The sequence below is a fragment of the Otolemur garnettii genome, unplaced genomic scaffold (assembly GCF_000181295.1).
Source record: "Otolemur garnettii isolate 467f Iridium unplaced genomic scaffold, OtoGar3 scaffold00239, whole genome shotgun sequence".
Taxonomy (NCBI): domain Eukaryota; kingdom Metazoa; phylum Chordata; class Mammalia; order Primates; family Galagidae; genus Otolemur; species Otolemur garnettii.
Window position 1 is genome coordinate 924,412 of NW_003852634.1, and position 27,895 is coordinate 952,306.

At 35.1% G+C, this 27,895-nt stretch overlaps 1 protein-coding gene and 1 pseudogene across 3 annotated transcripts in view; one reads left to right on the forward strand and one right to left on the reverse strand.

Annotated features, from left to right (window-relative positions):
- Positions 1-27,895, forward strand: part of ABCB7 (ATP binding cassette subfamily B member 7) — a 124,196-nt gene that overhangs the window by 59,003 nt on the left and 37,298 nt on the right. For all 3 annotated transcript variants that reach the window (XM_003802223.2, XM_023508291.1, XM_023508290.1), the window contains exon 4: positions 2,471-2,590. In XM_003802223.2, coding sequence (XP_003802271.1) covers positions 2,471-2,590 — 120 coding nt within the window. The remainder of the gene's footprint in view (positions 1-2,470; positions 2,591-27,895) is intronic.
- LOC111722360 lies at positions 19,845-20,844 on the reverse strand (annotated as a pseudogene).

Here is a 27,895-nt window from a genome sequence, read left to right on the forward strand (position 1 = left end):
GTAGTTCTTCTCTTTTCAGTACAATATGAACAATTTTATTTCTACCATTCTGTATGCAATAAACTGTCTAGAGGACTAGAAAAATAATTTTCTGAGTTATAGGGGGATAATCATTTAAAAGTAAGCTATATAACATAATGTACTATACTGTATCTTATCTGTTGACAGTTTCCTCCACTTTTCTTTCTTTGCAAATCTGCTTGAAATTGTGTGAATTTCCACCTCTTGAATATATGTGAATTACAAAAAAACACAAGCAAGCAAAAGAAGAATATAAAAAATTATCAGTGGTTCCACCCACTCAGAACTACTGATGTTAACACTTTTGCAGATCTTGCTTTCCATATCTATTCACATGCATATTTGAACTCATACATACCTCACATTTTTTCCCACAAAATTTTTTTACTTATTAATTTAACATGTTTCTGTGTCACTGTATTTCTGAATGGCTGTATTTTGGTATATGCATTCATTCTAGTTATTTATGCTGTTCTCTAATTCAGGCTGTTTGCGTTCTTATTTCTATTAACAACATGGGCATAAACAGCCTTATACCTAAATTTTCATTCCTTTATTCAATAAATATTCAATGAATACCTACTGTGTGTCAGCTACTGTATTTAGTATTGATTTCAATAGTGATCACAGAACACAGAGTTATGGGATTTAAATTCTAGTATGAGAGCAGATGTTAATCAGATAATTATACTGCTGTATATTAAGTTTATAACTGGAATGGATACTCTGAAAGAAAGAAATACTATTGTATGAGAGAATACAGCAAAGAATCCTGACTGAGGTTAGGAAGTGCTTTATTAAGAAAGGGTTACTTGCCCCAGAAGTTAATTGAAAGAATTTGGGTAGTCTAGATGGGAAGTTGTTTTAGAAAGAAAGAGTTTATAAGACAATGAACACTATTGTGCAAAGCAAAGGCCCTATGGCAGGAAATGTTGTAGTATATTTGAAAAACTAAAGGAAAGCCAGTATGTCTAGAACACTGAAAGCTTTGATATAAGATATGACATGAGAGGTAGTCAAGGGGCAAGCTAAGCAGAGCCTTATAAGCCATGTTATGGACTTTGTTCTTTATCCCAAGAATGATAGAATGCTGCTTAAGGGTTTTAAAATAGAAATGATCTGATTGCAGGGTGAACTTAGGAAAAAAGAGTGGGTTAGTTAGGAAGTTGTTACAGTGGTTTAGGTGAGATTTAATGATAGCTTGGATTAGGTGGTTAGACTCAAGAGATTTTTAGGAGGTAAAATTGATTTAACTTGGAGCATATTTCTTTTTTCTTTTTATTCTTTTTTTTTGAGACAGAGTCTTACTATGTCGCCCTCTTGGACTTAAGCGATTCTCCTGCCTCAGCCACCCAAGTAGCTGGGACTACGGGCACCCCCCACGGTGCCTGGCTATTTTTTTGTTTCAGTTGTTTAGCTGGCCTGGGTCAGGTTTGAACCCACCACCCTCAGTGTATGTGGCTGGTGCCATAACCATTGTGCAACAGGCACCAAGCCTTGGAGCGTATTTCTAAAGTTATTTTTTTTAGCATAAACTCCCAGAAGTAGAATTCTAATGACAAAAGACAGAATTATTTTAAAAGCTTATAATAGATATCAAACTGCTTTCCAGAAAGATTGTTTCAGTGTACTCCCCCTTAACAGTATATTAGAGTGTTCATTTCTATACATCCTCATCAACAATAAGCATTTACTTTTTGGAGTCTATTTGTTTTATTACCTTTTCCAGAAAATAAGTTAATATTTTAATTTTCAAATGAAAATTGTTTTGACATCTATAATCTAGTTTCATAGTAGCTTTGTGATATATGTGTGTGTGTGTGTGTGTGTGTGTGTGTGTGTGTACAGAAGTGTGGTTTCAATTCTGAATATTCTGCCTCTAAAGTTGAAACTAAAACAGAAGTATTCAAGGAAAATGTCTCAGGAACTTGGAAAAAAGAAAATGTAATATACATTTAGGTCAAATTAAACATGACTGTAAAATTATGTTATTGTTAACATTTTTAATAACTTCTGTTCAATATAGTTAGTACCTTTCCTAAATTATTGTAACTCTGCACCACTGTGAGTTTGGACACAGGACTTCAAAATGTTTTAAATAGTAATACTGATAAATAGCCCAAATGTATATAAAACTTTTAAGTTTTCTGTAATGTTTTGATAGCTTAATAAATGTATAGTCCATGTCTCTTGTTGTTACTAAATACCATTTTAGCAATACATGTATGAGGGTGGCTAAAACTGAAAGTAAGAAATTTAAGAGAAATTAGTAGTTTTTAAAAAGTATTTGAAATAGTTTTTTTTTTTTCCCAAAATATTTTGACTTTGAAAGGTATTGGCCCTAGGTTTTGTAATATTTTTATGTACTTGGCAAATATATATATATATATGTATATGGTTATATTTGAAATGACATATTTTCATTGCTTTGGTTTCTTTCTTTCTACAGTTGAAAGATGTTGATACTCGGAAAATCATAAAAGCAATGCTTTCTTATGTGTGGCCCAAAGACAGGCCAGATCTAAGAGCTAGAGTTGCCATTTCCTTGGGATTTTTGGGTGGTGCAAAGGTAAGAATAAGAGAAATTACACTTTGTTGTGTTGCTATAACTAAGAAATACTAAAACATTTTGTAGCCATGAATTTTGGGCTGCTGTAAATAACTTTGTGGGAGTGTCAGGGCTCGTGACTGGCCAGGTCTCAGCCCAGCTTAACTAGGTTCCAGATGCGGACTGCTAAGCTACCTTGCTCAGGAACAATTGCTCTTAGGTTAAGGTGACCAGATTTTAACATTGGTAAAGCAGGACACCATTGACAGCGGTGGGGGGAGTGTTCTTAATTAAAAATTTGGTCTATATGGAGCAACAAAAATTTTCATAGAATGCAAAAAATAGTATTGTAATATATATTTTTTAAATTTCAACATTAGTATAATTTACAAATATAATACATTAAAAAAAATTATGTATGGGGCGGCACCTCTGGCTCAAAGGAGTAGGATGCCAGTCCACCTGGGTGACCTTGCCCAGGAGGAGAGTAGGGAGTTTACATTAGCCTTTAATTTCCAAATGAAGTTACATTAACCTCTTCATTCCCAAATGGAGTTACATTAACCTTTTCAGCAGCCGACTGTATATTCCCTTCCCATTGTCCCTCTGTTCCCTATCTCATCGTGCATTCTTTCCAAAAATTGGGACTTTTTTAAAACACCGTGGGACGCGGGACAAATTGTTAAAAATCGGGACTGCCCCGCCAAAACCAGATATCTGGTCACCTTATCTTAGGTGCGTGAGGGCTATCTACTTTAACAGGAGGGAGAATGAGTGTCTTGGAGAGAGTAAAGCAGTCTTAGAGTAGATAGATCTATTTTAGTCTTTAGTAGAGCTTGGTAATCTTTAGCAGAGAGATGCCATGCTGGCGTTCTGCAGGCTGGCAGAAGACAAAGTCAGAGTAAGCAGGTCCATGATGGAATGCACATGCTCCCAACTGCCTTCTCCTCCAGCCTAATATAAGGCTGATCTCAGTTTGTGCCTTTCAACACCACAGGTGTAGAGACTGCCAATTCACCAATGCTCTCATCTCCTGAGCTCTCTTGCTTGTTAGGAGAGCTAAATCCCTCTCCATGCCCTTTTCACCAAGGTGTTCCATTATTAAGCGATACAAGTATTTCTTCTAACTCTCACTCCTCCTAGCCATAGGTTATACGGGCTGCTACATGGGAGCATGGCCAATTTTTACATTTAGTTTACATAATTATTTTGTGCAGTCAGCAAAAAGTATATGGTAATGCCCAATTTATGTGTAGATCTGACTGCCTTAACTTAATGGATTCACTCCTGAAGCCACTATAAGATATAGGAACATTAACTGTAACAGAGCAAAAGCAACTTTACAAAAGAGGCTTCTCAGAGCCTCATTGGCTCCTTTTTAATACATCTTACTATATTTTTCCATGTATACGGCACACTTTTTGCCCAAATTTTTGAGGGAAAAGTAAGGATGTGCATTATATATGGCTAGTATTATTTGTTACCAGTTTATATAACTTCTTATACCTTGTATCTATTTCTGTTATGTAAACATATGTTATATATTTTTTCTTATACCATAATATGTTAAAAATAAATGCAAAAATTCCTTCATAACACAAAAAATGAGTACATACATATAAACAAAAACTTGAATTAAAAAATTAAAAGATATTTTTCCTGACAATTTGGACAAGAAATGTAGGTGCACATCATACATGGGAGCATATTATACACGGCAAAATACATTGTTATTTTTTTCATTGTTGGGGATTCGTTCAAGGTACACTGATTGCATTTGTTAGGTAAAGTCCCTCTTACAATCATGTCTTGCTCCCAAAAGGTGCAGCACATACCAAGACCTCATCCCCCTCCCTCCTTCCCTCTCTCTGCTCTTTTTTCCCCACCCCTCCCTCCTTCTTTTTCTCTGTGCTCTCCCCTTCCCCCACCATGTCATTAATTGTCCTCATATCAAAATTGAGTACATAGGATTCATGCTTCTCCATTCTTGTGATGCTTTGCTAAGAATAATGTGTTCCACTTTCATCCAGGTTAATACAAAGGCTGTAAAGTCTTCTTTTTTTTTTTAATGTCTGGATAGTATTCCATGGTATACATATACAAAGCTTGGTAATCCATTCTTTGGTTGTTGTACATTTAGGCTGTTTCCCCATTTGGCAACTGTAAATTGAGCTGAAATAAACAGTCTAGTGCAAGTGTCCTTATGATAAATTTTATCCATTTGGATAGATGCTCAGTAATGGGATTGTAGGATCAAATGGGAGGTCTAGCTTGTGTTCTTTGAGGGTTCTTCATACTTCCTTCCACAAAGGTTGTATTAGTATGCAGTCCCACCAACAGTGTAAAAGTATTCCCTTCTTTCCACATCCACACCAGCATCTGCAGTTTTGAGATTTTGTGATGTGGACCATTCTCTCTGGGGTTAGATGGTATCTCAGGGTGGTTTTGATTTACATTTCTCTAAGAATTAGGGATGATGAGCATTTTTTCATATGTTTATTTGCCATTCTTCTGTCTTCTTTAGAGAAGGTTCTATTCATGTCTCTTGCCCATTGATATATGGGATTGTTGGCTTTTTTCATGTTGTATTAATTTGAGTTTTCTGTAGATCCTCCTTATCAAGCTTTTGTCTAATTCAAAATATGCAAATATCCTTTCCCATTGTATAGATTGTCTACTTGCTTTGGTTGTTTGGTTATTGTCTCCTTAGTTGTACAGAAGCTTTTCAGTTTAATTAGGTCCCATTTGTTTCTTCTTGTTGTTGTTGCAGTTGCCGCAGTGGTCTTCTTCATGAAGTCTTTCCCCAGGCCAATATCTTCCAGTGTTTTTCCTATGCTTTCTTTGAGGATTTTTATTGTTTCATGCCTTAAATTTGAATCAATTTTTGTGAGTGGAGAAAGATGTGGGCCCAGTTTCAGTCTTTTACATGTGGATATCCAGATCTCCCAGCGCCATGTATTGAATAGGGAGTCTTTCCCCCAAGGTATGTTCTTGTTTGCTTTATCAAAGATTATGTAGTTGTAAGATGTTAGTTTCATTTCCTGGTTTTCTATTCTATTCCAAATGTCTATGTCTCTATTTTTGTGCCAGTACCATGCTGTCTTGACCAATATGGCTTTGTAGTACAGCCTAAAATCTGGTATGGTGATGCCCTCAGCTTTGTTTTTATTACTAATAACTGCCTTCGCTATACAGGGTTTTTTCTGGTTCCATACAAAACACAGAATCGTTTTTTCCAAATCTTGAAAGTACAGTGTTGGTATTCTAATAGGGATGGCAATGAATCTCTAGATTGCTTTGGTTAAGTATAGACATTTTAACAATGTTGATTCTTCCCAGCCATGAGCATGGTATGTTCTTCCATTTGTTAATATCCTCTGCTATTTCCTTTCTTAGGATTTCGTAATTTTCTTTATAGAGGTCCTTCACCTTCTTTGTTAGGTACATTCCTAGGTATTTCATTTTCTCTGAAGCTATGATGAAGGGAGTTGTGTCCTTAATTAGCCTCTCATCTTGACTGTTACTGGCATATACAAAGGCTACTGATTTGTGGACATTGATTTTATATCCTGAGATATATTCTGTATTCTTTGACGACTTCCAGGAGTCTTGTACTTGAGTCTTTGGGGTTCTCTAAGTATAAGATCATATCGTCAGCAAAGAGGGAGAGTTTGACCTCCTCTGCTCCCATTTGGATGTCCTTTATTTCCTTCTCTTGCCTAATTGTATTGGTTAGGCTGTCCAGCACTATGTTGAATAGTAATGTTGACAGAGGACAACCTTGTCTGGTTCCATTTCTAAGAGAAAAAGCTTTCAGTTTACTCCATTCAGTAAAATATTAGCTGTGAGTTTGTCATAGATAACTTCAATCAGTTTCAGAAATGTCCTGTGTATGCCTATACTCTTCAGTGTTCTAATTAGAAAAGGATGCTGGATTTTATCGAATGTTTTTTCTGCATCTATTGGGAGGATCATATGGTCTTTGTTTCTGCTTCTGTTAATACGGTGGATAACGTTTATGGACTTGCGTATGTTAAAGCAGCCTTGCATCCCTGGGATGAAGCCTACTTGATCATGATGTATGACTTTTTTGATGATAAGCTACAATCTATTGGCTAGGATTTTGTTGAGAATTTTTGTATCTATATTCATTAGTGAAATTGGTCTGAAGTTCTCCTTTTTAGTTGGGTCTTTTCCTGGTTTTGGTATCAGGATGATGTTTGCTTCATAGAACATGTTGGGGAAGATTCCTTCCTCAATTTTTTGGAATAATTTCTGAAGTATGGGAATAAACTCTTCATTGAAAGTTTGATAGAATTCTGGTGTGAAGCCATCCGGACTAGAGCATTTTTTTGTTAGAAAATTTTTTATTGTTTCTTTGATCTCAGTGCTTGAAATTGGTCTGTTCAGGAGCTCTATTTCTTCCTGGGTAGGTCTAGGGAGAGTGTGATTCCAAATATTGATCCATTTCCTTCACATTGTCAAATTCTGGACATAGAGTTTCTGGTAGTATTCAGAGATGATCTTTGTATCTCTGTGGCATCAGTTGTTACTTCCCCTTGATCATTTCTGATTGAGGTTACTAGAGATTTTACTTTTCTATTTCTAGTTAATCTGGCCAAAGATTTATCTATTTTATTTATTTGTTCAGAAAACAAACTCCTTGTTTCATTAATTTTCTGAATGATTCCTTTGTTTTCATTTTCATTGATCTCTGATTTAATTTTGGATATTTCTTTTCTTCTGCTGGGCTTAGGCTTAGATTGTTCTTCTTTTTCCAGTGCCATAAGATGACTTGTGAGTTTGTTGATGTGCTCTCTTTCTGTTTTTCAAATGTAGGCATCTAAAGCGATAAATTTTCCTCTCAGGACTATTTTTGCTGTATCTCACAGGTTTTGGTAGCTTTATCTTCATTGTTGTGCTCAAGGAAGTTAATGATTTCCTCTTTTATTTCTTCCTGCACCCAACTGTCATTCAACAGAAGGTTGTTTAATTTCCATGCCTTTGTGTCAGGTTGAATGTATTTGTTGGAGTTGAGTTCCACCTTTAATGCCTTGTGGTCTGAGAAGATATAAGGTAAAAATTCAATTCTTTTGATTCTGTTGAGGTTTGTTTTGTGTCCTAGGATATGATCAATTTTGGAGAATGTTCCATGGGATGATGAGAAGAATGTATATTCTTTATCTTTGGGATGGAGTGTTCTATATGTGTCTATTAAGCACAGTTGTTCTGTGGACTCATTTAAGTCCCTGATATCTTTGTTTAATTTTTGTTTAGAGGATCTGTCCAGCTCTGTAAAAGTAGTGTTAAAGTTCCCTATTATTATGGTGTTATAGGATATATTGCTCAGACTGAGTAAGGTCTGTTTCAAGAATCTGGGAACATTTAAGTTTGGTGCATAAATATTTAGAATTGAAACATCTTCTTGTTGTATTTTTCCCTTGACCAATATAAAGTGACCATCTTTGTCTTTTTTGACTTTGGTTGCTTTAAATCCCCATGTATCTGAAAATAATATTGCAACTAATCTTTTCTTCTGAATTCCATTCACCTGAAATATTGTCTTCCAACCCTTAACTTGGAGTTTTAATTTGTCTTTTGAAGCTAGGTGTGTTTCTTGCAGACAGCAAATGGATGGCTTGTGTTTTTTAATCCCATTAGCCCATCTATGCCTCTTCAGTGGGAAATTCAAGCCATTAAAATTTATTGAGATAATTGATAAGTGTGGTAGTATTCTATTAGTCTTATTTTGAGAGAGTCCATTGCTTAGTTTTATTTTTTGCATCAGTATGGAAGTTAAGATCTGTCTTTTAATTTCTGAGTGCTTACTTTGCTGTTGATCCATTGTGATGGTCAGTGTGTAGAACAGGTTGAAGTATTTGCTGTAGAGCTGGTCTTGTGGCGAATTTCCTCAATGTTTGTATATCAGTAGATGATTTGATTTCTCTATCAATTTTAAAGCTTAGCTTAGAAGGATACATAATTCTGGACTAGAAATTGTTCTGTTTAAGTAGATTAAAGGTAGATGACCATTGTCTTCTTGCTTAGGAATTTCATTATAGAAGTCTGCAGTCACCCTGGTAGATTTGCCCCTGTAGGTCAACTGGCACTTACTCCTGGCAGCCTGAAGAAACTTTTCTTTTGACTTGACTTTGGACAGGTTCATCACAATGTGTCTTGGAGAAGCTCTGCTAGAGTTGAGGTGACCTGGGGTCCGATGTCCCTCTGAACGGAGTGTGTCAGAATCTTTGGTGATATTTCAGAAATTTTCATTATAATATTCTCTAGTATGGTTTCCATTCCCCAGGGGCATTCTTCTTCCCCTTCTTGGATATCTATAACTCGTATGTTTGAACACTTCATAAAGTCCCATAATTCTGTCAGTGAATGTTCTGTTTTCTCTCCTTTTCTCCCTCTTTAACTATCTGAGTTATCTCAAGAGCTTTGTCCTCTATCTCTGAGATTCTTTCTTCTGTGTGGTCTAATTGATGATACTTTCTATTGCATCTTTAAGTTCACTAATTGACTGCTTCAGTTCCCTCAGCTCTGCTATATCCTTTCTATATTCTTCATATTGTTCTTCTCTTATTTGATTCTGTTTTTGGACTTTCTTTTGGTTGTTTTCCACTTTATCAGCAGTTTCCTTCATTGTTTCCATCATTTCCTTCATTATTTTCATCATGTGTATTTTAAATTCCCTTTCTGTCATTTCTAACATTTTGTTATAGGTAGAATCCTCTGCAGCAGCTACCTCGTGGTCCCTTGGGGTTTGGGGGGTTGCTCTGGACTGTGTTTTCATGTTGCCAGGATTTCTCTGCTGATTTTTCCTCATAAGTGTTTTTTTTTAATCTGTTTCCTTGCCCTAATTTTCCTTTCATTTCCTCTTGCTCTTTAAGTTATAGTGCCTCTGGACTAGGGTTTCGATGAGTCCTTTTGGTACAGGACCAGAAGGATGAGGAGACTGAAGAGGAAGAAGGAAAGAAAGAAAGAAAACAAAGAAAAAAGAGAAAGGAGAGGGGGGTGGGTAAAAGGGAATATTGACAAAGAGAAGAAAGGCACAGAAAGAGGGAGACAGGAGCAATAGAGGTGTACAGTAGGGTTCTTTGACCCATCCTTAAAACCCCCTAACCTCGGCTTGGTGCCTATGGCTCAAGGGGCTAAGGCACCAGCCACATACACCTAAAGTGGAGGGTTCAAATCCAGCCCGGGCCTGCCAAACAACAATGATGGCTGCAACCAAAAAACAGCTGGACGTTGTGGCAGGCGCCTGTGGTCCCAGCTACTTGGGAGGCTGATGCAGGAGACTCACTTGAGCCCAAGAGTTGGAGGTTGCTGTGAGCTGTGATGCCACAGTACTCAACCCAGGGGGACAGCTTGAGTCTCTGTCTCAAAAGAAAAAAACCTAACCTGTGGGGGTGCCAGCTTGGGTAGTTCCCTTGAGGTCAGCAGCTCTTTGGTAGCCTGTTTGGACCCAGTACCCCACCTTCACCAAGTGGAGAGGAAAGACAGAAATGCTATAAGTCAAACCAAAACAAGCAAACAGAAAACTTTATGGGATAAAATTGGGGAAAAAAGCAAATAATAAGGGTAGAAACACTAACAAAAATGAAATTCTAATTGTTAAAAAGGCAACAATGGAAAATTATATTTAAACTAGAAAAATGAAGAAAAAAAGAAAGAAAAAAGAAAAGAAAAATCTATAGGGAAAATGTTGACATTAAAAAAATGAAAACAAGGAAAAAAAACAAAGCAGTATGAAAATATCTTGCTGAATATTGTCTGGGCAACAGGTGATCTTCTGGGGTATGAGATGTTAATCACAATGCTGATAATGGCTGTAGGAGATGGAGACTGGAGGCGTCTGCTGATTTCTCAAACCCCACAGGATGGAGAGCCTAAATCTCTCCTCAGCCCGCTTAAAAGGCACTTTAAACTGCTAACCTTGGCCAAGCAGAAGCTTTCCCAGGAAAGCACTTGTTTCTGGGATCGCTCCTGAAGTGGCTATCCACTTACCCAGTGTGCCAAAACCAGTCTCACTCTATGACCCTGAGGGCCAAGCTGTAAGGCATCTCCAACCTGCCTTTAGGCTGCTCGGTCACTAGTTTCCCCACTCCTGCCTGAACCTTGCTCTGAAACCCTGAGGTTGAAGCTTGCCAGGGGCAGTTCTCCCACAATGGCTGCATGCGGCCCACAGCCAAACACTATGAGCTCTATCTGGCTCAGTGGCTCAGTGTGGGGCCCAAGACAAGACTTAAAAGTCCTCCCTACTCTTGCCCGAATTCTCCCAAGGTAGTTCAACTGAGTGCCAAGTCCAAAAGAAACCAAAACAGCTCACGTGTAAGACCTTTTCCAGTTTGCAATCTCACTGCCGCTGTACTTACAGCTGCCAGAGGTATTAGACCAAGCTAACAAGCAAATACGTGCCAGTTCCCCACTACTTTTGTCTTCCTCATGGGGTCCAGTCTCACTGACTCCCTGTGTTCCAAAAGGGATGTTTCTGGGCAAATCCCACCAGTGAGAGATGCCTGGAGTCTTCTCTCCCCAGACTCACTGTGCCCAGTTGCAAGGAAGCTGTTACTCAGCCGCCATCTTGCTCCTACCCTTTTGAATCAAAAATACAATACTTTTGATGAGTTTGATTCCCAGGTCCTGGTAAATGAAGCCATTTTAGGCACAAAGATGGTCATAAGTGGTAAGGAGCACTTTAATATGAAGAGAAAAAAAGCAAATAAACTTAAAAACAAATAATGAAAAGTAGTCAGCCATGAAAGGTGGGCATTTTGGTACATTTGGTATCAAATTCCTTGTACATTTCAGTAGCTTTCCCACTGGGTCCTTGGGAAGGAAAGCAAAGTTATAATGATAACCCTGAATTTTCAAGAACAAAATGCTATTTTCAATTTTTTTTTTCAGATTTTAAAGTCAGGGAAGTATACATCTATAGGTACAATATATATAGTGAGTATGAAGTCTCTGGAGTCCATCTGGCTATGCTCTCCCACTAAACACCTTATAACCTTGAGTAAGTCACTTAGTCTCCATGCCTAAGAGTCCTGATTTGTAAAATGGGGTTTCTATAAGGATTAAATTAACATAGAAAAGGCTTAGAACAGTTCCTGGCAGGAAGTAAAATGCAGTATAGTAATATCAGTGTTAAATAAATGTAGATTTCCAAAAATATAATGAAAAGTATTGCTTAAAACAAGTGTAAATGAAATTTGGCTGTAATTTGGTTATTCCTTTCACATAGAAGGATTAATACTTTGTTTTAGAACCCAGTCCCTGTACTGTGTATGTTTCCTTTATTTACTCATTCTTTTTCCTATCCCAGAAATATTTATTGAGAACTTACCATACTAAATACTGTTCTTGGCACACAGAGTATTTAGATACGAATAAATCCAATTTCGTTGCTCAAATCATAAATAATAAAGGAAGTTTTATTGCCATAATACAAGGTAGGTCACAAGTGATTTATAGAAGTAACAGTCAGGTGTTGTGGAGTTTCAGAGAAAAAGTAAGAATCATCAGGATGGGGAGTCAGAAAAGGTTTCAGAGAAGAAATGACATCTAACATAGGCCTTGATTATTACTGGCATAAGAATAACATGAACAATAACCACAGAATAATTTCAGGCATGTAGAGCATAGTAGTAACATTGTAGTATGTAGTAACCTCTGGCAGCTGTAAGTACAGCGGCAGTGAGATTGCAAACTGGAAAAGGTCTTACTACAATGTAGTTACTACATTGTATGTACTACATACAATAACCTAGATGTGAAAGAACATATAGTAAGTGTGGAGAAGTGAACATTCTGTCTTGTCGCCAATGAGAGGGAAGTATTTTAGAGGAATTGGAACTAAGCTTACAAAGATAGAGCTTTTGATATGAACTATTTTAACTGTGAAACAGAAAAATGTATTATGTGATAAGTAGAAAACTCTATTTTGAATACAAGAGTAATGAGGTTAGAGTTGTGCTTTAGGAAATTACTCTGGCTCTATTGTAGATGATGGATGAAAGTGGTAAGAGATTTGAAGTAAGGATACCATTAATTTCATGCATTCATTCATCAAATGTATTTACTAACTAGTTATGAGGCTAATGTAATAGTTTAGGTAAGAAGTAACAACAGTTTGTAGCAGTGGTTCTCAACCTGTGAGTTGCGACCCCTTTTAACTATATTAAAGGGTTGCGGCATTAGGCAGTTTGAGAACCACTGTTAGAGTGATGGTAGAAATGGCAATATGGAGGCAAAAAATGGAAGAGACATTGTGAGATAGACTTAACAAACTTGGCAATGGATGGGCTTTTAGAGGTTTTTAAAGAAAGGATAGGATTGAAAGGTGATGCCAAGAATATTTTAACAGAAGTAGATAGTAAGTCAGGAAGTCTTACTTAGAAAAATGAAAATCTTGGTTTTGGATATGTTAAGTTTGACATGCTAGCAGAGCATCTAGATAGGGATATCCAGCTAATAATACAAGCTCAGAAAGGAGCCCAGGACTAGAGAGATTAACAGGTCATAGTCGAAACAATGCAAATTAATGACTTCACCAAGGAAACGAGCAGAAATAGAGGACAACTGAGGACAGAAAGTTTGATTAATGTGTTTCTGTAGAGAAGTAAACAGTGAATAATAGTAAAAGAAACTGAGAAGGAATGATTGAAGAGATAAGAGCAAAACCAAAATATTCTGATTGTATTTTCATTTATTCTTTCTCATCTATGGACTCTGGAGTACTCTCCCAATGAATCTCACCCATTTCTGGGGAAAGCATTTACTTAAATCAAAATGCTGAACAACAGATCAAGAATCCATAAACCGAACAGGGGGAACAGTATTACAAATCAAATTTTGGTAGCTAATGTTGAAATTTTTTTGAATGCTCACATTCATTTTTAGCCCGGTACTGTTTGCCAAATTATCTTTTACATATAAATTACTTAAGGATAAAGATGACTCTGAGCTCTTATGCAAGACATAATTAGCAAATTGGCTTTTATTCATTTATAAGTTTAATGCAAGTACCTGGCTTACAAGCTAAAGGCAGATGGTTTTCTGAACTTCCTTTTGAGTTGAAGAGAACATGTCAGAGCATGACTAAGCTAACCAATGGAAGAGTTAAGTAGTGACATTTATGTTAGAATTTATTTTTAGAATGAGTTCCCATCCTTGGAAATACTGATTTCTATTGCTTCATGACAGGTAAATATCTGGTATGAAATCTAGATTTAAGCTATCTTCCTTAAAGGCTGCACTATTTTTAAGAGGTTAATTGTTGGTTTTTCAGTCAACAAATACTGAGTTCCTATAGAGTGGAACAATGTTGCATTAAACTCATGTAAACTAATTGCAAGTAAATATAAACGAATATAGAAAATCCTCAGAAAGTAAGTTTGATTTCTTTTGAGTCAGGAAAAGGAGGAAATTGGCCAGATGTTCTGATGAGTGCCTGCTAGTGCTTTCAAGGCATATAGAAAACAACTTTCTTTTTACTAAACAGGATCTAGACCACAGAATAATTTCAGGCATGTAGAGCATAGTAGTAACATTTAACCATTCCAAACAGCATCACAATAAGCTATCTTAAAATTATAAAGTAATTTTAAGGGAGAGTGTGACTTATAAAAATAACATCAATACCCCTTTTCCCAGGAATCTATCTATTATATAAGGGATAATATATGTATTGAATAAATACTTAACTGAGTAACTACTATAGGTAGAAGACACTGTGCTAGACAGCTGGAAATGCAAAAATGAATAAAACACAGACTTTCCTAGAGTTTTAGTGTACCAAAGGAGAAAATATATAATGATTTATACAAACACACATACAGAGGCTCCAAAAATGTATATAAATAGTTTTAAAAAGGGAAAAAAAACTGTATTAAATTTGTAATACTCAAGTCATGTTTGATTTCTACAGTTTACAAAAGATGCTTTAATGTGACTTGTATTCATCTTTGGTTGTTATATATTATTACAATTTTAATGCAGTTTTTCCTTTCTTAAAATGTGTATATATTTTTGGGGAGCCCCTGTGTATATATATGACATGATATAAATATCCAAAAGGAGAAAGAAATAAAACTCTATTATGAGAGTGCCAATGATTAGGCACTTAGGGAAGGCTTAATGGAGGAGCTAGAATTTTCCAGTAACTGTTTTGACATTTATATCTTCAGAAAATTTATACACTTTTTGCTTGACTTTGATATTTTGAAATTATTCTGCAAAATATATTTTTTAAATGAAGCAGTGCTACTCAAAGCCTTCAATTGAGAAGATGATTTATACCTTAGAGTACTTTTTAAATTTTAATAATTAACGACCATATTTTGGAGAAGTTTTACATTTACAGAAACATCGAGATATAAATTCAGAGTGTTCATATATATATATATATACACTCAGGTGTGTATGTATATATATATATATCTCCCTGTTTCCTCCCATAGTACAGTTTTTTATATTATTAACATCTTGCTCTAATGTGGTACATATGCTTAAATTAATGTTACAGTTATTTTTAAAAGTTACATTATCAATAACTAAGTCCATAGTTTGCATTTGGACTCACTTTTTTGTCTTGTATAGTTATGTGGTTTTTGGAAAATGTATAATGCCATTTATCTACTTTTATAGTATCATATATAATAGTTTCCCTGCCCTAAAAATCCCATGTGATCCACTTATTTATCTCTCCTTCCTTCCTCCCAAGTTCAGCAATCACTGGTCTTGTTGCTATCTTATTTTTACCTCTTCCAGAATGAGCTATAGTTTGAATCTTATAGTATTTAGCCTTTTCAAACTGGTTTCCTTCACTAAGCAGTTTGTATTTTAGGTTCTTTCTTTTTTTTTTTTTATAACTTGACAGTTCATTTCTTTCTATAACGGTATAATATTACATTGTGTATATGTGCCATAGTGTGCTTATCCCTTCACAGTTTGAAAGATGTCTTGGTTGCTTCCAAATTGGGGCAGTTATCAATAAAACTGCAGTAAACATTTGCGTGCAGGGTTTTGTGTAGACGTAAGTTTTCAACTCATTTGGGTAAATAACAAGGAGCATGATTGCTGGGTCATATCATAAGACAATGTTTAGTTTTGTGAGAAACTGCCAAACTTGTCTTTTATAGTGCTTACACTAGTCTCCATTCCCACCAGCAATAAATGAAAGTTCCTGTTTCTCCATGTCCTTATCAGCATTCAGTGTTAATAATGTTTTAGATTTTAACCATTCTAAGAAATATATAGTGCCATCTTGTTTTCTGATTTGTAAGTGCCTCATGACATAAGATGTTTGAGCATCTTTTCATATGCATATTTGCCATCTGTATATCTTGTTTGGTAAGGTGACTGTTCAGATCTTTGAGTTATTGTTTTCTTATTGTGGTTTAAGAGTTCTAGTATGTTTTGGGTATCAGTCTTTTTTAAGTTTTTTTTAAACATTTCTTATATATTTACAAATATAAAATCAGGAATGAATTTATATACTATGAATGTCAGTTAGTTACAGTGATACTAGTGTACTAGAGAGAGTAGATGCCAAACTTTAGGTATGTCTTTTGCAAATTTTTTCTCACACTATATAGCTTGTCTTTTGCTTTCTCTTGATAGTGCCATTTGCAGGTCAGACATTTTTAATATTGAAATCCTCCTTACTAATCTTTCACAGATTGTGTGTCTGGTGTTACATTTCAAAAGTCATTGTCAGACTCAAGGTTACCTAGATTTTATCTTCTCTTGTCTCTTATAAGATTTATAGTTATGCATTTTATAATACATTGAGGTTTATGATCTATTTGGAGTTAAATTTGTTCTGAATGATGTATGGTCAGTGTCTAGATTCTTTTTATTGTTGTTCAAATCCAGTTGTTCTAATACCATTCATTGAGAAGATTTTCCTTTCCCCATTGGATTGGCTTTGCTCCTTTTATCAAATATCAATTGAATATATTTGTGGGAATCTGTTCTGTTTCCCTTTTTTGTGCTCTATGTTCTGTTTCCATTGATGTGTTTGTGTGTTCTTTGACCAGTACCACATTGTCTGGATTACTGTAGCTTTTATAGTAAGTCTTTTAGTCAAGTAGTGTCAGCCATTTAATGCTGTTTTCTTCTTTGGTATTGTTAGCCATTTTGAGTTTTTTGTATTTTTGTGTTTTTTGCCTTTCTTTGTTAACTTTAGAGTATCAATTTGTCTATATCCACAGAATTACTTGCTGAGATTTTGATTATGATTACATTAAATCTGTATATCAAGCTGGGGAAAACTGACATCTCAGCAATATTAATTCTTCTTATCCATGAATGTGAAATATCTCTCCATTTATTTAGCTTTTCATTTCTTTGAGTTTTTTAGTTATACATATTTGTTAGATTTATACATAAGTGTTCCATTTTATTGCTAATTTAAATTGTGGTGTATATTTTATTTGAAATTGCATTGGCGGTATATAAGAAAGTAGTTGACTTGTATAAATTAACATGGCCTGTTCATAATCTCGAGGGGGAGGCACACCTTAATTCTCACCATTAAGTATATTGTAAGCTTTAATGTTTTCATAGATTTTTTAATCAAGTTGAATAAGTTTCCCCTCTTCCTAGTTTTCTGAGAGTTTTTATGAATAGGTGCCGGTTTTGTTAAGTAATCTTTTTCTATTGATAGCATATGGTTTTTATTCTTTAGCCTGTTGATGCGATGGGTTAAATTAATTGATTTTCAAGTGTTTAACCAGCTTTCCATATCCATAATAAATTCTACTTGGTCATATTATATAACTATTTTTATACATTGTTAGATTTGATTTGCTAATATTTTGTTGAGGATTTTTTTTTATTTGTGTTCAGGAGAAAGAGTAGTCTGTATTTTTCATTTTCTGCAATTGCCTCATTTTGGTATTAGAGTGATGCTGACCTCCTAGAATAAATTAGTAAGTATTCCTTTACCTCTATTTTCTAGAAGAAATTATAGAAAATTTGCATAATTTCTTTAAGCATTTGGTAAAATTCACTAGCAAAACCACTTAGACCTGGTGCTTTCTGTTTTAGAAGGTTATCACTTACTGATTCAACTTCTTAACATGTATAGACATATTTAATTTATTCCTTCTTTTATAGACAGAGATATTTTAAGAAATTAGTCTATTTTTTCTAAGTTATAAAATTTGTGGGCATAGAGTTGTGCATAATAGTCTTTTATTATCCTCTTACTGCTCATAGAATCAATAGTGATGGCCCCTCTTTCATTTCTTTTTCTGAGATAGTCTCAAGCTGTTTTCCTGGGTAAAGTGCCATGGCATCATACCTCACAGCAACCTCCAAATCTTGGGCTCAAGTGATCCTCTTGCCTCAGATTTTCTATTTTTAGTAGAGACAGGAGTCTCGCTTTTGCTCAGGTTGGTCTTGAACTCCTAAGCTCAAGCAATCCACCTGGGTTGGCCTCCCAAAGTGCTAAATTACAGATATGAGCCACCACACCTGGCCCCCCTCTTTTCATTTCTGATGTTAGTAAATTATGTCTTCTCTCTTTTATGCTTTGTTAGCCTGATTAGAGCCTTATCCATTTTATTGTTCTTTATTGTTGACTTCCTCTGTTGATTTTGTTTTCAATTTCATTGATTTCTGTTCCAATTTTTATTCTGTTTATTAGGGATTTATTTTCTTTTGCTAATTTCCTAAGGTGGAAGCTTATATTGCTGATGTTAGATATTTCTTTTCTAATATATGCATTTGATGCTATATGTTTTCTTCACACTGCTTTCACTGCATCTCACAAATTTTGATAAGTTGTACTTTCATTTCTATTTATTTCAAAATATTTTAAGAGTTCTTTTAAGACTTCCTGACCCATATGTTATTTTAAAGTATGTTGTTTAATCTTTGGGGTATTCTATCCATCTTCTTGCTATTGTTTTCTAATTTAATTTCATTGTTGTCTGGGAACAGACTTTGGACCACATATATTCTTTTAAATTTGTTGAGATCTGGCTTGGTGCCTGTAGCTCAGCAGTTAGGGCACTGGCCACATATGCCAGGGTTGGCGGGTTCAAACTGAGCCCCAGCCTTCCAAATGGCAATGACAACTACAATAACAACGAAAAAAATAGCCGGGCATTGTGGTGGGTGCCTGTAGCCCTAGCTACTTGGGAGGCTGAGGGAAGAGAATTGCTTACGCTCAAGAGTTTGAGGTTGCTGTGAGCTGTGATGCCATGGCACACTACCGAGGGTGATATAGTGAGACTCTGTCTCAAATAAATAAATAAATTAATTAATTAATTTGTTGAGATCTGTTTTGTGGCTGAGAATATGGTATAACTTGCTGAATGTTCTATATGAGTTTGAGAAGAATTTGTTCTGCTATTGTTGTATAGAGTGGATAGAATATCCTACTGGTGCCATTTAGAATCAAGTAATTGGTGCTATTCATTTCAACTGTATCTTTACTGATTTTCTACCAAATACATTTATCAATTACTGATGAAGAAGTGCTCATGTCTCCAGCTGTAATAAAGGATTTATCTATTTTTCCCTTGTCATTCTATAAGTTTTTGTCTCACTTATTTTTGACATTTTGTTGTTAGGTGCATACCCATTAAAGATTGTTACATCTTTTTGTTGTTGTTGTTTTGTTTTGTTTTCTCTTTTGTTGATTTTTAATTTTTATTTTTTATAACCAAATGTGTGATTTATTTTGGAGCAAAACAATTAAAACTTTTTTTTTTCTCAGTAAAGGGGAAATATAACAATAGGAGATTATACCCTGGTTACATGCTAATTACCACATTCTATACAATGTGGATGTGCTTACAGTGTATTCAAAGGTATTTTAAATAATTATCATTTGCATTTTTTTTTTGATACAGTCTCACTATGTTGCCCTCCATAGAGTACTGTGGTGTCACAGCTCACAGCAACCTCAAACTCATGGGCTTAAGCAATTCTTTTGCCTCAGCCTCCCAACTAACTGGGACTATAGGTGCCTGTCACAGTGCCTGGCTATTTTCTTGTTGCAGTTGTTATTGTTGTTTAGCTGGCCCCGAACCCACCAGCCTCAGTGCATGTGTCTGGCACTGCAACCGTGCTGTGGGCATCAAGAAGAGCATTTGCAATTTAAAAATCACAAATCACTTGAGAATGTTGAAAATTCATTAATGTTGAAATACTTAGAAATAACTATCTTTTAACAGTTGAAGTCTTTGACAGTTTTTATAGATCAATCCAAATGTTACATACAACCAATTCAGCAAATAAATTGACCTTACTGCTAGTTTTCACTTAATTTTTTCATAATATGACTGATGTTGCATTAGTGAAGATACTTCCTTCAAATACATGGGTACCCCAGAGACTCTGACAAATCACTTTACAGCATCCAAGATCATTGACAGAGAATACTTATTGGTAGCGTTCATCTGTTTCAAAAAGAGTGTTGTTTTGTACATGGTCCAAAAAATACCAAACCTGATGATGGGTCATTGAAGTCAGCCCAGTAACCTTTAGCTTGAAGAGCACAGCAAATTTCCTTAACACTGCTGATGAACTTTCCTAAGAGCATTTCTCTTTCAGTTTCTACCTCTTCACTCTAAACAGTTATGTCCTGTTTAATCTTCTGTGTTACAGTCAGAATCATTAGTTTGCTGTTAGCTACTTCTGGAAATAGTGATTCAAAATCTCTTCACAGCAATTCTGGACATGTCTGGATTACACACTCTACTATGGCACTTTCTAAGTAAGTTTCTTCACTGCTAATTTCTTGTTAGACAGGTACATCATTACCTTGGAATTCATTTACATATTATGCCATCACAAGCTCATGTCTCTCAACTTTATAAAGGTTCTATTAGAACATCAGGCAAAGTTTTATGAACCAGGCTTTTCTTCTGTGAAGCGGTCCCATTAAGGTAACAATCAAAACCTATGTTCCCAGGAAGCTAGAATCTCTGATCCTAAGGTACAAACAGTCCCATAGTTTCATTAGACCACACTGTTCAAGAGCATATATCTAGAGGTGTATTGGCTACATGAGACTCATCAGAACCTAATGATCCCACAGTTGAAAAAGTTTTGGGATTGACAACCCTTTTAACTGAAGAGCAAAGCCCTGGGAGATACAGTCTGGCTCTGCTACAAAGCACATTGGCCATTTCTAGCAGAAGGGAACTGTGGCAAAATACCTTTTCTTTTGTAAAGTTAATCCGAGGGTTGTGACCCCAAGATGGATGAATTTGAAAGGGATAACTTGGGCAGAGACGATCTGTACTAGTCAACACCAAGGTACTAGCTGTCCAGAACCTGACCGTCCTCTAATTTTTTTTTTTATTTTTTTAAAGATTGTTATATCTTTTAGGCGAATTGACCTCTTTATCATTATGTAATACCCTCTTTTTAATCCCTGTTAATTTTCCTTGTTCTAAAGTCTGCTTTATCTAAAATTAATAGTTACTCCAACTGCACTTTGATTAGTGTTAGTGTGGTATATATTTCTTTATACATTTACTTTTTTACTTAAATCATAGCTGTGTACATTAATACAGTCAATTACACTACAACAAAGATATTTGTACCAGAATATTTATTGCAGCCCAATTCATAATTGCTAGGTCATGGAAGAAGCCCAAGTGCCCATCGACCCACGAATGGATCAATAAATTGTGGTATATGTACACCATGGAATATTATGCAGCCTTAAAGAAAGATGGAGACTTTACCTCATTCATGTTTACATGGATGGAGCTGGAACGTATTCTTCTTAGCAAAGTATCTCAAGAATGGAAGAAAAAGTATTCAATGTACTCAGCCCTACTTTGAAATTAATTTATAGCTTTCATATACATTTACTTTTAATCCATCATATCTTTTTAAAGTGGGATCTGTAATTGGATCATTTTTTTTAATCCACTCTGACAATCTCTCCTTTAATTGGTATATACTATTCATATTTAAAATGATTAACCAGGCCCACTGCCTGTAGCTCAAGTGGCTAGGGCACTAGCCACATATACCAGAGCTGGCAGGTTCAAATCCAGCCCGGGCCCACCAAACAACAATGACAGCTATAACCAAAGAATAGTCGGGTATTATGGCTGGTGCCTGTAGTCACAGCTACTTGGGAGGCTGAGGCAAGAGAATTGCTTAAGCCCAAGAGTTGGAGGTTGCTGTGAGCTTTGATACCACAGGACTCTACCCAGGGCAACAGTTTGAGACTCTGTCTCAAAAAAAAAAAAAAATCATTAACCAATATTTTTTGAATTACTGTTGACCACATATGTACCTAGTTTTTATTCATGGCTCAAGTTCTCTGTTTTTGGTTTAGTTTTCTTTCAGTATTTTTCTTTCCTCTTCAGATTTAATTAAATATTTTATATGGTTTTGTTTTTTTCTAGTCTTAACATTCCAATTAAACTTTTCAAATTTTTTAGTGGTTGCCACAGAATTTGTAATGTACATTTATGATGAATGTAAGTCTACTTTCATATAACATACTGCTTCGGGGGTAATACACATAACAGTATTTTCCTAATTTATTCCTCTCATCACTTACACATTGCTGTCATTCATGTTACCTATTTATAAGCTCTAATTACCCAATACATTGTTACTGTTGTTAATACAAAAAAAAACTGGTTTTTGTTAATAGATCAATTAAGAATAAAAAGGAAAAGATTTTATTTTTTATTAATTTACTCCTCTTCCTTATGAAATCCAAAATTTTGATCTATATCATTTTTCTTTTCTCTGAAGACCTTTATGTTAATACATGTTCTTGGAAGACCCCTGTATTAGCAGAAAACTCCCTCAATTTTTGCTTCTTTTGCAAAGTGTTTCTCTTTTCTTTTTATTTTTTTACTTTAAAGGACAATTTCACTGGGTAAAAGCAGAACTCTAGGTTGGTGGGTTTTTTTTTTCTTTCAACAGTTTAAATATTTCACTCTACATTATTTCTGAAGACAAGTGGTATTTTAGTTTATATTTATTTCAAAATACAATTGCTTTTGTTACGTAGATACACAGTGTAAGGCTGAAGTCAGAGCTTTTGTAGGTCTACATTTAGCTTTTTGAGGGATATTCATACTGTATTTCATAGTGATTATACTAGTTTGCAATCCCAGCAACAGTGTATAACAGTTTGTTTTTCTTTGCATCTACTGTAGCATTTGTTCTTTTTTGACTTTTTACTAACATTTGTTCTGACATGGTTGGGGTTTTAACCTCATCATGGTTTTAATATTGTTTTCAAAATATTGAGGGGGTACAAATGATTTTGTTACACAGATACCTTGTATAATAGTTATGTTGGGGCTTTTAGTGTGCCAATCACCATAATCATATTCATTGTACTGGATAATTTTTACCCTTCATCACCTTTCTACCCCCTCTTCTTAGTTTCCATTGTCCTTTGCATCTCTTTGTGCCTGTTTGTGCCCATCATTTAGCTCCCAATTATTAGTGAGTACATGTGGTGTTTGGTTTGTTTTTCCATTCCTGAGATACTTCATTTAGGATAATGATTTCCAGTTCCATCCAAGTTGTTGCAAAACATGTTTCATTCCTTTTTATGGCTGAGTAGTATTCCATACACACATGCACACACCCACATTTTCTTTATCTTCTCATGAATTAACGGGCACTTAAGTTGATTCTACATCTTTGCAATGGTGATTTGTGCTGCAATCAATATTCAAATGTGGGTATATTTTTGATAAAAGTACTTATTTTCATTTCAGTAAATACCCAGTAATGGGATTACTGGACCAAATGGTAGGTCTACATTTATTTCTTTGAGTGATTTCCATATTGTTTTCCATAGAGGCTGTACTAATTTGCAGTCCCACCAACAGTGTATAGTGTTACTTCTTTATATCCATACCAGCATCTGTTGTTTTTTGACTTTTAAATAATGGACATTCTGACAGGAAAGAGGTGGTATCTCATTATGGTTTTAATTTGAATTCCCTCCGTGATTATTGATGTTTAGCATTTGCTCATATGTTTGTTAGCCATCTGTCTGTGTTTTTTTGAAAAACTTCTTTTCTTGTTTTTTCCCAACTTTTCGATTTGTTTGTTTATTTTTCTTGCTGAATTGTTTGGGCAATGTTATTTTTTACCTCTTTCCTTTACAGATATTTTTCCCTCTGGCTTGTTATTGTGTGTGATTTTTTGAAATATTTTTTCCCACCCAAATGTTAGTATATGTTTAATTCCTCTGGCTTCTTTTAAGATTTGTTCTGTCTTTGGTTTTTTTTGCAATTTGAATATGATATGCAAAGGTGTAGGGTTTTTAGAAAGCATTATGCTCAATGTATTTCCTGAGCTTCCTGGATCTATGATTTGGTGTTTTCATTAATTTTAGAAAATTCTCAGCCATTATTATCTTAAAATATTTCTTCTGTTTTTATTTTCCTCCTGGTATTCTCAGTACACATGCATATGTTACACTTTACTTTTTTAGTTGTCTCACGGTTCTTACATATTCTTTTCCATTTTTGAATTCTTTTTATTCTTTGCTTTTCATTTTGTGAAGTTTCCATTGACATAAGTTGTCAAGATTACTGATTCTTTTCTACTCATGAGCTCATCAAAAACATTCTTCATTTCTCTTATGATGTTTTTGATGTCTTATATAACCTTTTGATTTTTTCATAAAGTTTTCCCTCTCAACTTATATTACCCACTTGCACACTATCCATTTCTTTTTCTTAGACCTTTTTACCATATTAAGTTTCTGATCTGATAATTCTAAAATATCTGCTTTATCTGAGTCTGGTTCTGATGTTTGATTTGTCTATTCTGACTGGTTTTTTTTTCCTTTTAACATGCCTTGTATTTTTATTTAAGCTATGTGCAAAGTATTTGGTAAACAGCACTGAAGTGAATAGGCCTTTAATGTGATTTATGTTAAAAAGCGTAGGAATTCGCTGTCTCTACTGTTTGATGTAGCTGTAGATATCAGAGGCTAGAATTTCTAGTATCTTTGTTTTTGTCTTCCCTTATTGTCTTCAAGTCTCTCTAAATACTCCTTTTAAAATAGGTTCTGTATTTTACAGTCCTTTCAGTTGTAATCTTATTATTATAAAGGAGCCTTCTTGATGTGGTGGTCCTGTAATCCTATGATTAGGTCTCAGATTTTTTGGCAAAGACTGTGCCCCTAGGATAAGACACTCACAAATGCTTCTTAGCTTCCACCTCTCTGTTTAGATGAAACAGGAAGGCTGGAGGGAGTGGCGTTGGGCATTTTCCCTTTCTCAGGTTGCTTATACTCTTGATAAAATCCAAAGCAGTTAGGCTTTGATAATATAATTTCCTTTGAAGAAAGAAATCTTTTTTAGTGAAAACTGAATACTCTTGACACATTTTATGATGGTTACTTTTCCTCTCCTCCTGCTGGAAATATGAGGGAATTTTTCTTAAATGTTCACTTTTAGAACCTGGTAAGGATATTGGAGGTATCCCAAGAGTCTTTAATCTTTGGATGTAGTCCTCGCTCATTAATTACTCATTTACCCTTTAAGTGTTCATACCTACCATTTACTAGTTCAAGCCACAGCTTCTTCCAGTAAGCTGTGATTCCATATATTCATTGGTTTCTTCAGTTTTTAGGGAAGCAGCTTGCTCCATGACCTCAGTTCTCTTTTGGATTCAAGAAGAGTTGTTGATTTTTCGGTTCAGCTTTTTTTCTTACTGTGGGCATGGAAGTGATAATTTCCAAGCTCTTTATATGGCATACAGGAAACTGAGAGTCCTACCCTGTAATACATTTTAACTCATCAGTTAATCCAGATACCTGCTAATTTTATGTCAAATTTTAGGGCATAGAGCCATATTAACAAAAATTAATGAATCATGTTCACACATCATGTAACTTATACTGGTTACATTGAGGTTGTTCATTAAGTATTAGTCTGATATGTTTCTCCCCACCAAATTTTTTATCTCCTAGGATCTTAGATAAGAGGATTTATCATAGAATTAACACTGTATAAATCAACTTCTTGTCTATGTTCTTTAATTTGCTCTCTGTTCTGTGTGCTTCAGCTGTAATACAAGGTAAAACAAATTTATTTTATAGATAATTTTACTTCTACCTTTTCAATTTGCCTATACTACATTTTAGGTGTCTGTTATTTAACAGTGGCATACAGTCCCTTTCTGTTTATACATCTCATATGTCAAGTAAAAAACAATGAACACATTTCTTACAAATATTATGTAAACATCGTACATGTGGAATCTTCAGGGTATCTTTTGTTCATATAGGTTAGTCATACCTTCTGCTTCACTTCCTCAGAATCCATATTCAACTATGTAGCAAGGATTGGATTAAACAGGCTTTTTACTTAAACTTCATATACAAACCTGAAGAAATTTTTATGTGATGAAAATCTTTTGTGTTGTTTACTTTATTACCCAGGCCTAATTTTCATGAATTAATAACTTAGAAAGTATAATAAATTTTCTGGCTGGGCACAGTGGCTTGTGCCTATAATCCTAGCTATCTGGGAGGCCAAAGTGATTGGATGGCTTGAGCTCAGGGAGTTAAAGACCAGCCTGAGCAAGAGCAAGACGCTGTCTTTACTAAAAGTAGAAAAAGTAGCCAGGTGATGTACCAGTTTCTGAAAATTCAAGAGTTTAGCAGATTATATATGTGATTTAAGCTTTTGATCTAGAAAAAAAAGTTTTATTAGGAAAAGAGCTTTTATTTCTCTTGTACTTAATATGTACATTGCTGTTGCAGATTAAGTATACCTTTTGTCACAGGATTATAATCCAGTAAAAAATAACCAGTTTCTTAATTTTTAGAGTGTAACAGGTGTGTGAAACTTCATATTGAATCAATTTTGATTGAAATACAATGTCGTCTAGCCTTATTTTTAGACATCTCCTACCACTAGGGAACCAGATCTCTTGTGACTTAAAACAGGCTTCATTTTATTTAGTTAATTTTAATGTACAAGAAATGAAATATACTCGTTTTGGTGCATATTTCTATGATTTTTTTTTGAGACAGAGTCTTACTATTTCACCCTCAGTAGAGTGCTGTGGCATCACAGCTCACAGCAACCTCAAACTCTTGGGCTTAAACAATTCTCTTGTCTCAGCCTCCCAAGTAGCTAGGACTACAGGCGCCTGCCACAACATCCGGCTTTTTTTTGTTGCAGTTGTCATTGTTGTTTAGCTGGCCCAGGCTGGATTCGAACCCACCGCCTTGGTGTGTGTGACTGGCACCGTAACCACTGTGCTGTGGGCACCGAGCCAACATTTCTATGATTTTTAACGCACATATCTATTTATGTAATTACCACCACAGTCAAGATACCAAAAAAGTGCCATCACCTGAAACACTGTTGTAGTCATACCCTCTCTAGACCCCTAACTGTTGGGAAACAGTGATTTATCCTCAACCACAATAATTTTGTGATTTTGAGCATACCATACAAAGGGAATCATGTAGTATATAACTGACCTGACTTCTTTGACACAATGTAATGCCTTTGTCATTCATCTAAGTCATTGAATATATCAGTTCATTTTGTTTCATTGCAGAGTAGTATCCCATGATGTGGATGTAATAGAGTTTATTTATCCTTTCACCAATTTAAGGACACTTCTTTCCACTTTTTGGTGATTATGACTAGAACTACCATAAACATTCATGTACAGGTTTTTGCTTGAACAAAAGTTTCTATTTCTCTAAGATAAATACATAGGTATAGAATGCTGGATCATGCTAAGTATGTTTTTAACTCTTGAAAAATCTTCCCAACTGTTCTCCAGAGTAGGTTTTGTATTCTCACCTACAATATGTATGAGTTCCAATTTCTTTGCTTCCTTGTCAACACATGATATTGTGAGGTACTTAGTGATATCTTTGGCTTTAATTTGCACGTATCAAACATTTATGAAGTGTTTAATTGCTTTGTCCATTTTTTTTAATTGGGCTACTTGTTTTCCCTCTTGACTTTAGCAAATTCTTTATATATTCTAAATATAAGACCTTTATCAGATATATGATATCCAGATATTGTCCTTTAGTTTATAGCTTATTTTCTTTTTTTTTTATTGAATGGTAACTATGTACATTAATGCACTTCTAAAGTACAGTGTGGGGTTTTCACACACAATCCAAAACACTTCCATCAAACTAGTTAATATAGCCTTCATGTCATTTTCTTAGTTATTGTTTTAAAACGTTCACATTCTACTCTTAGAAAGATTCACCTGTACCCTTGTAAGATAAACCTCAGAAGTGATCCCTCGAATCCCCCTCTCTCCAACCATTCCCCCGTCTCCTCTCCCTCCCCCCCCCCGTATTCTTAG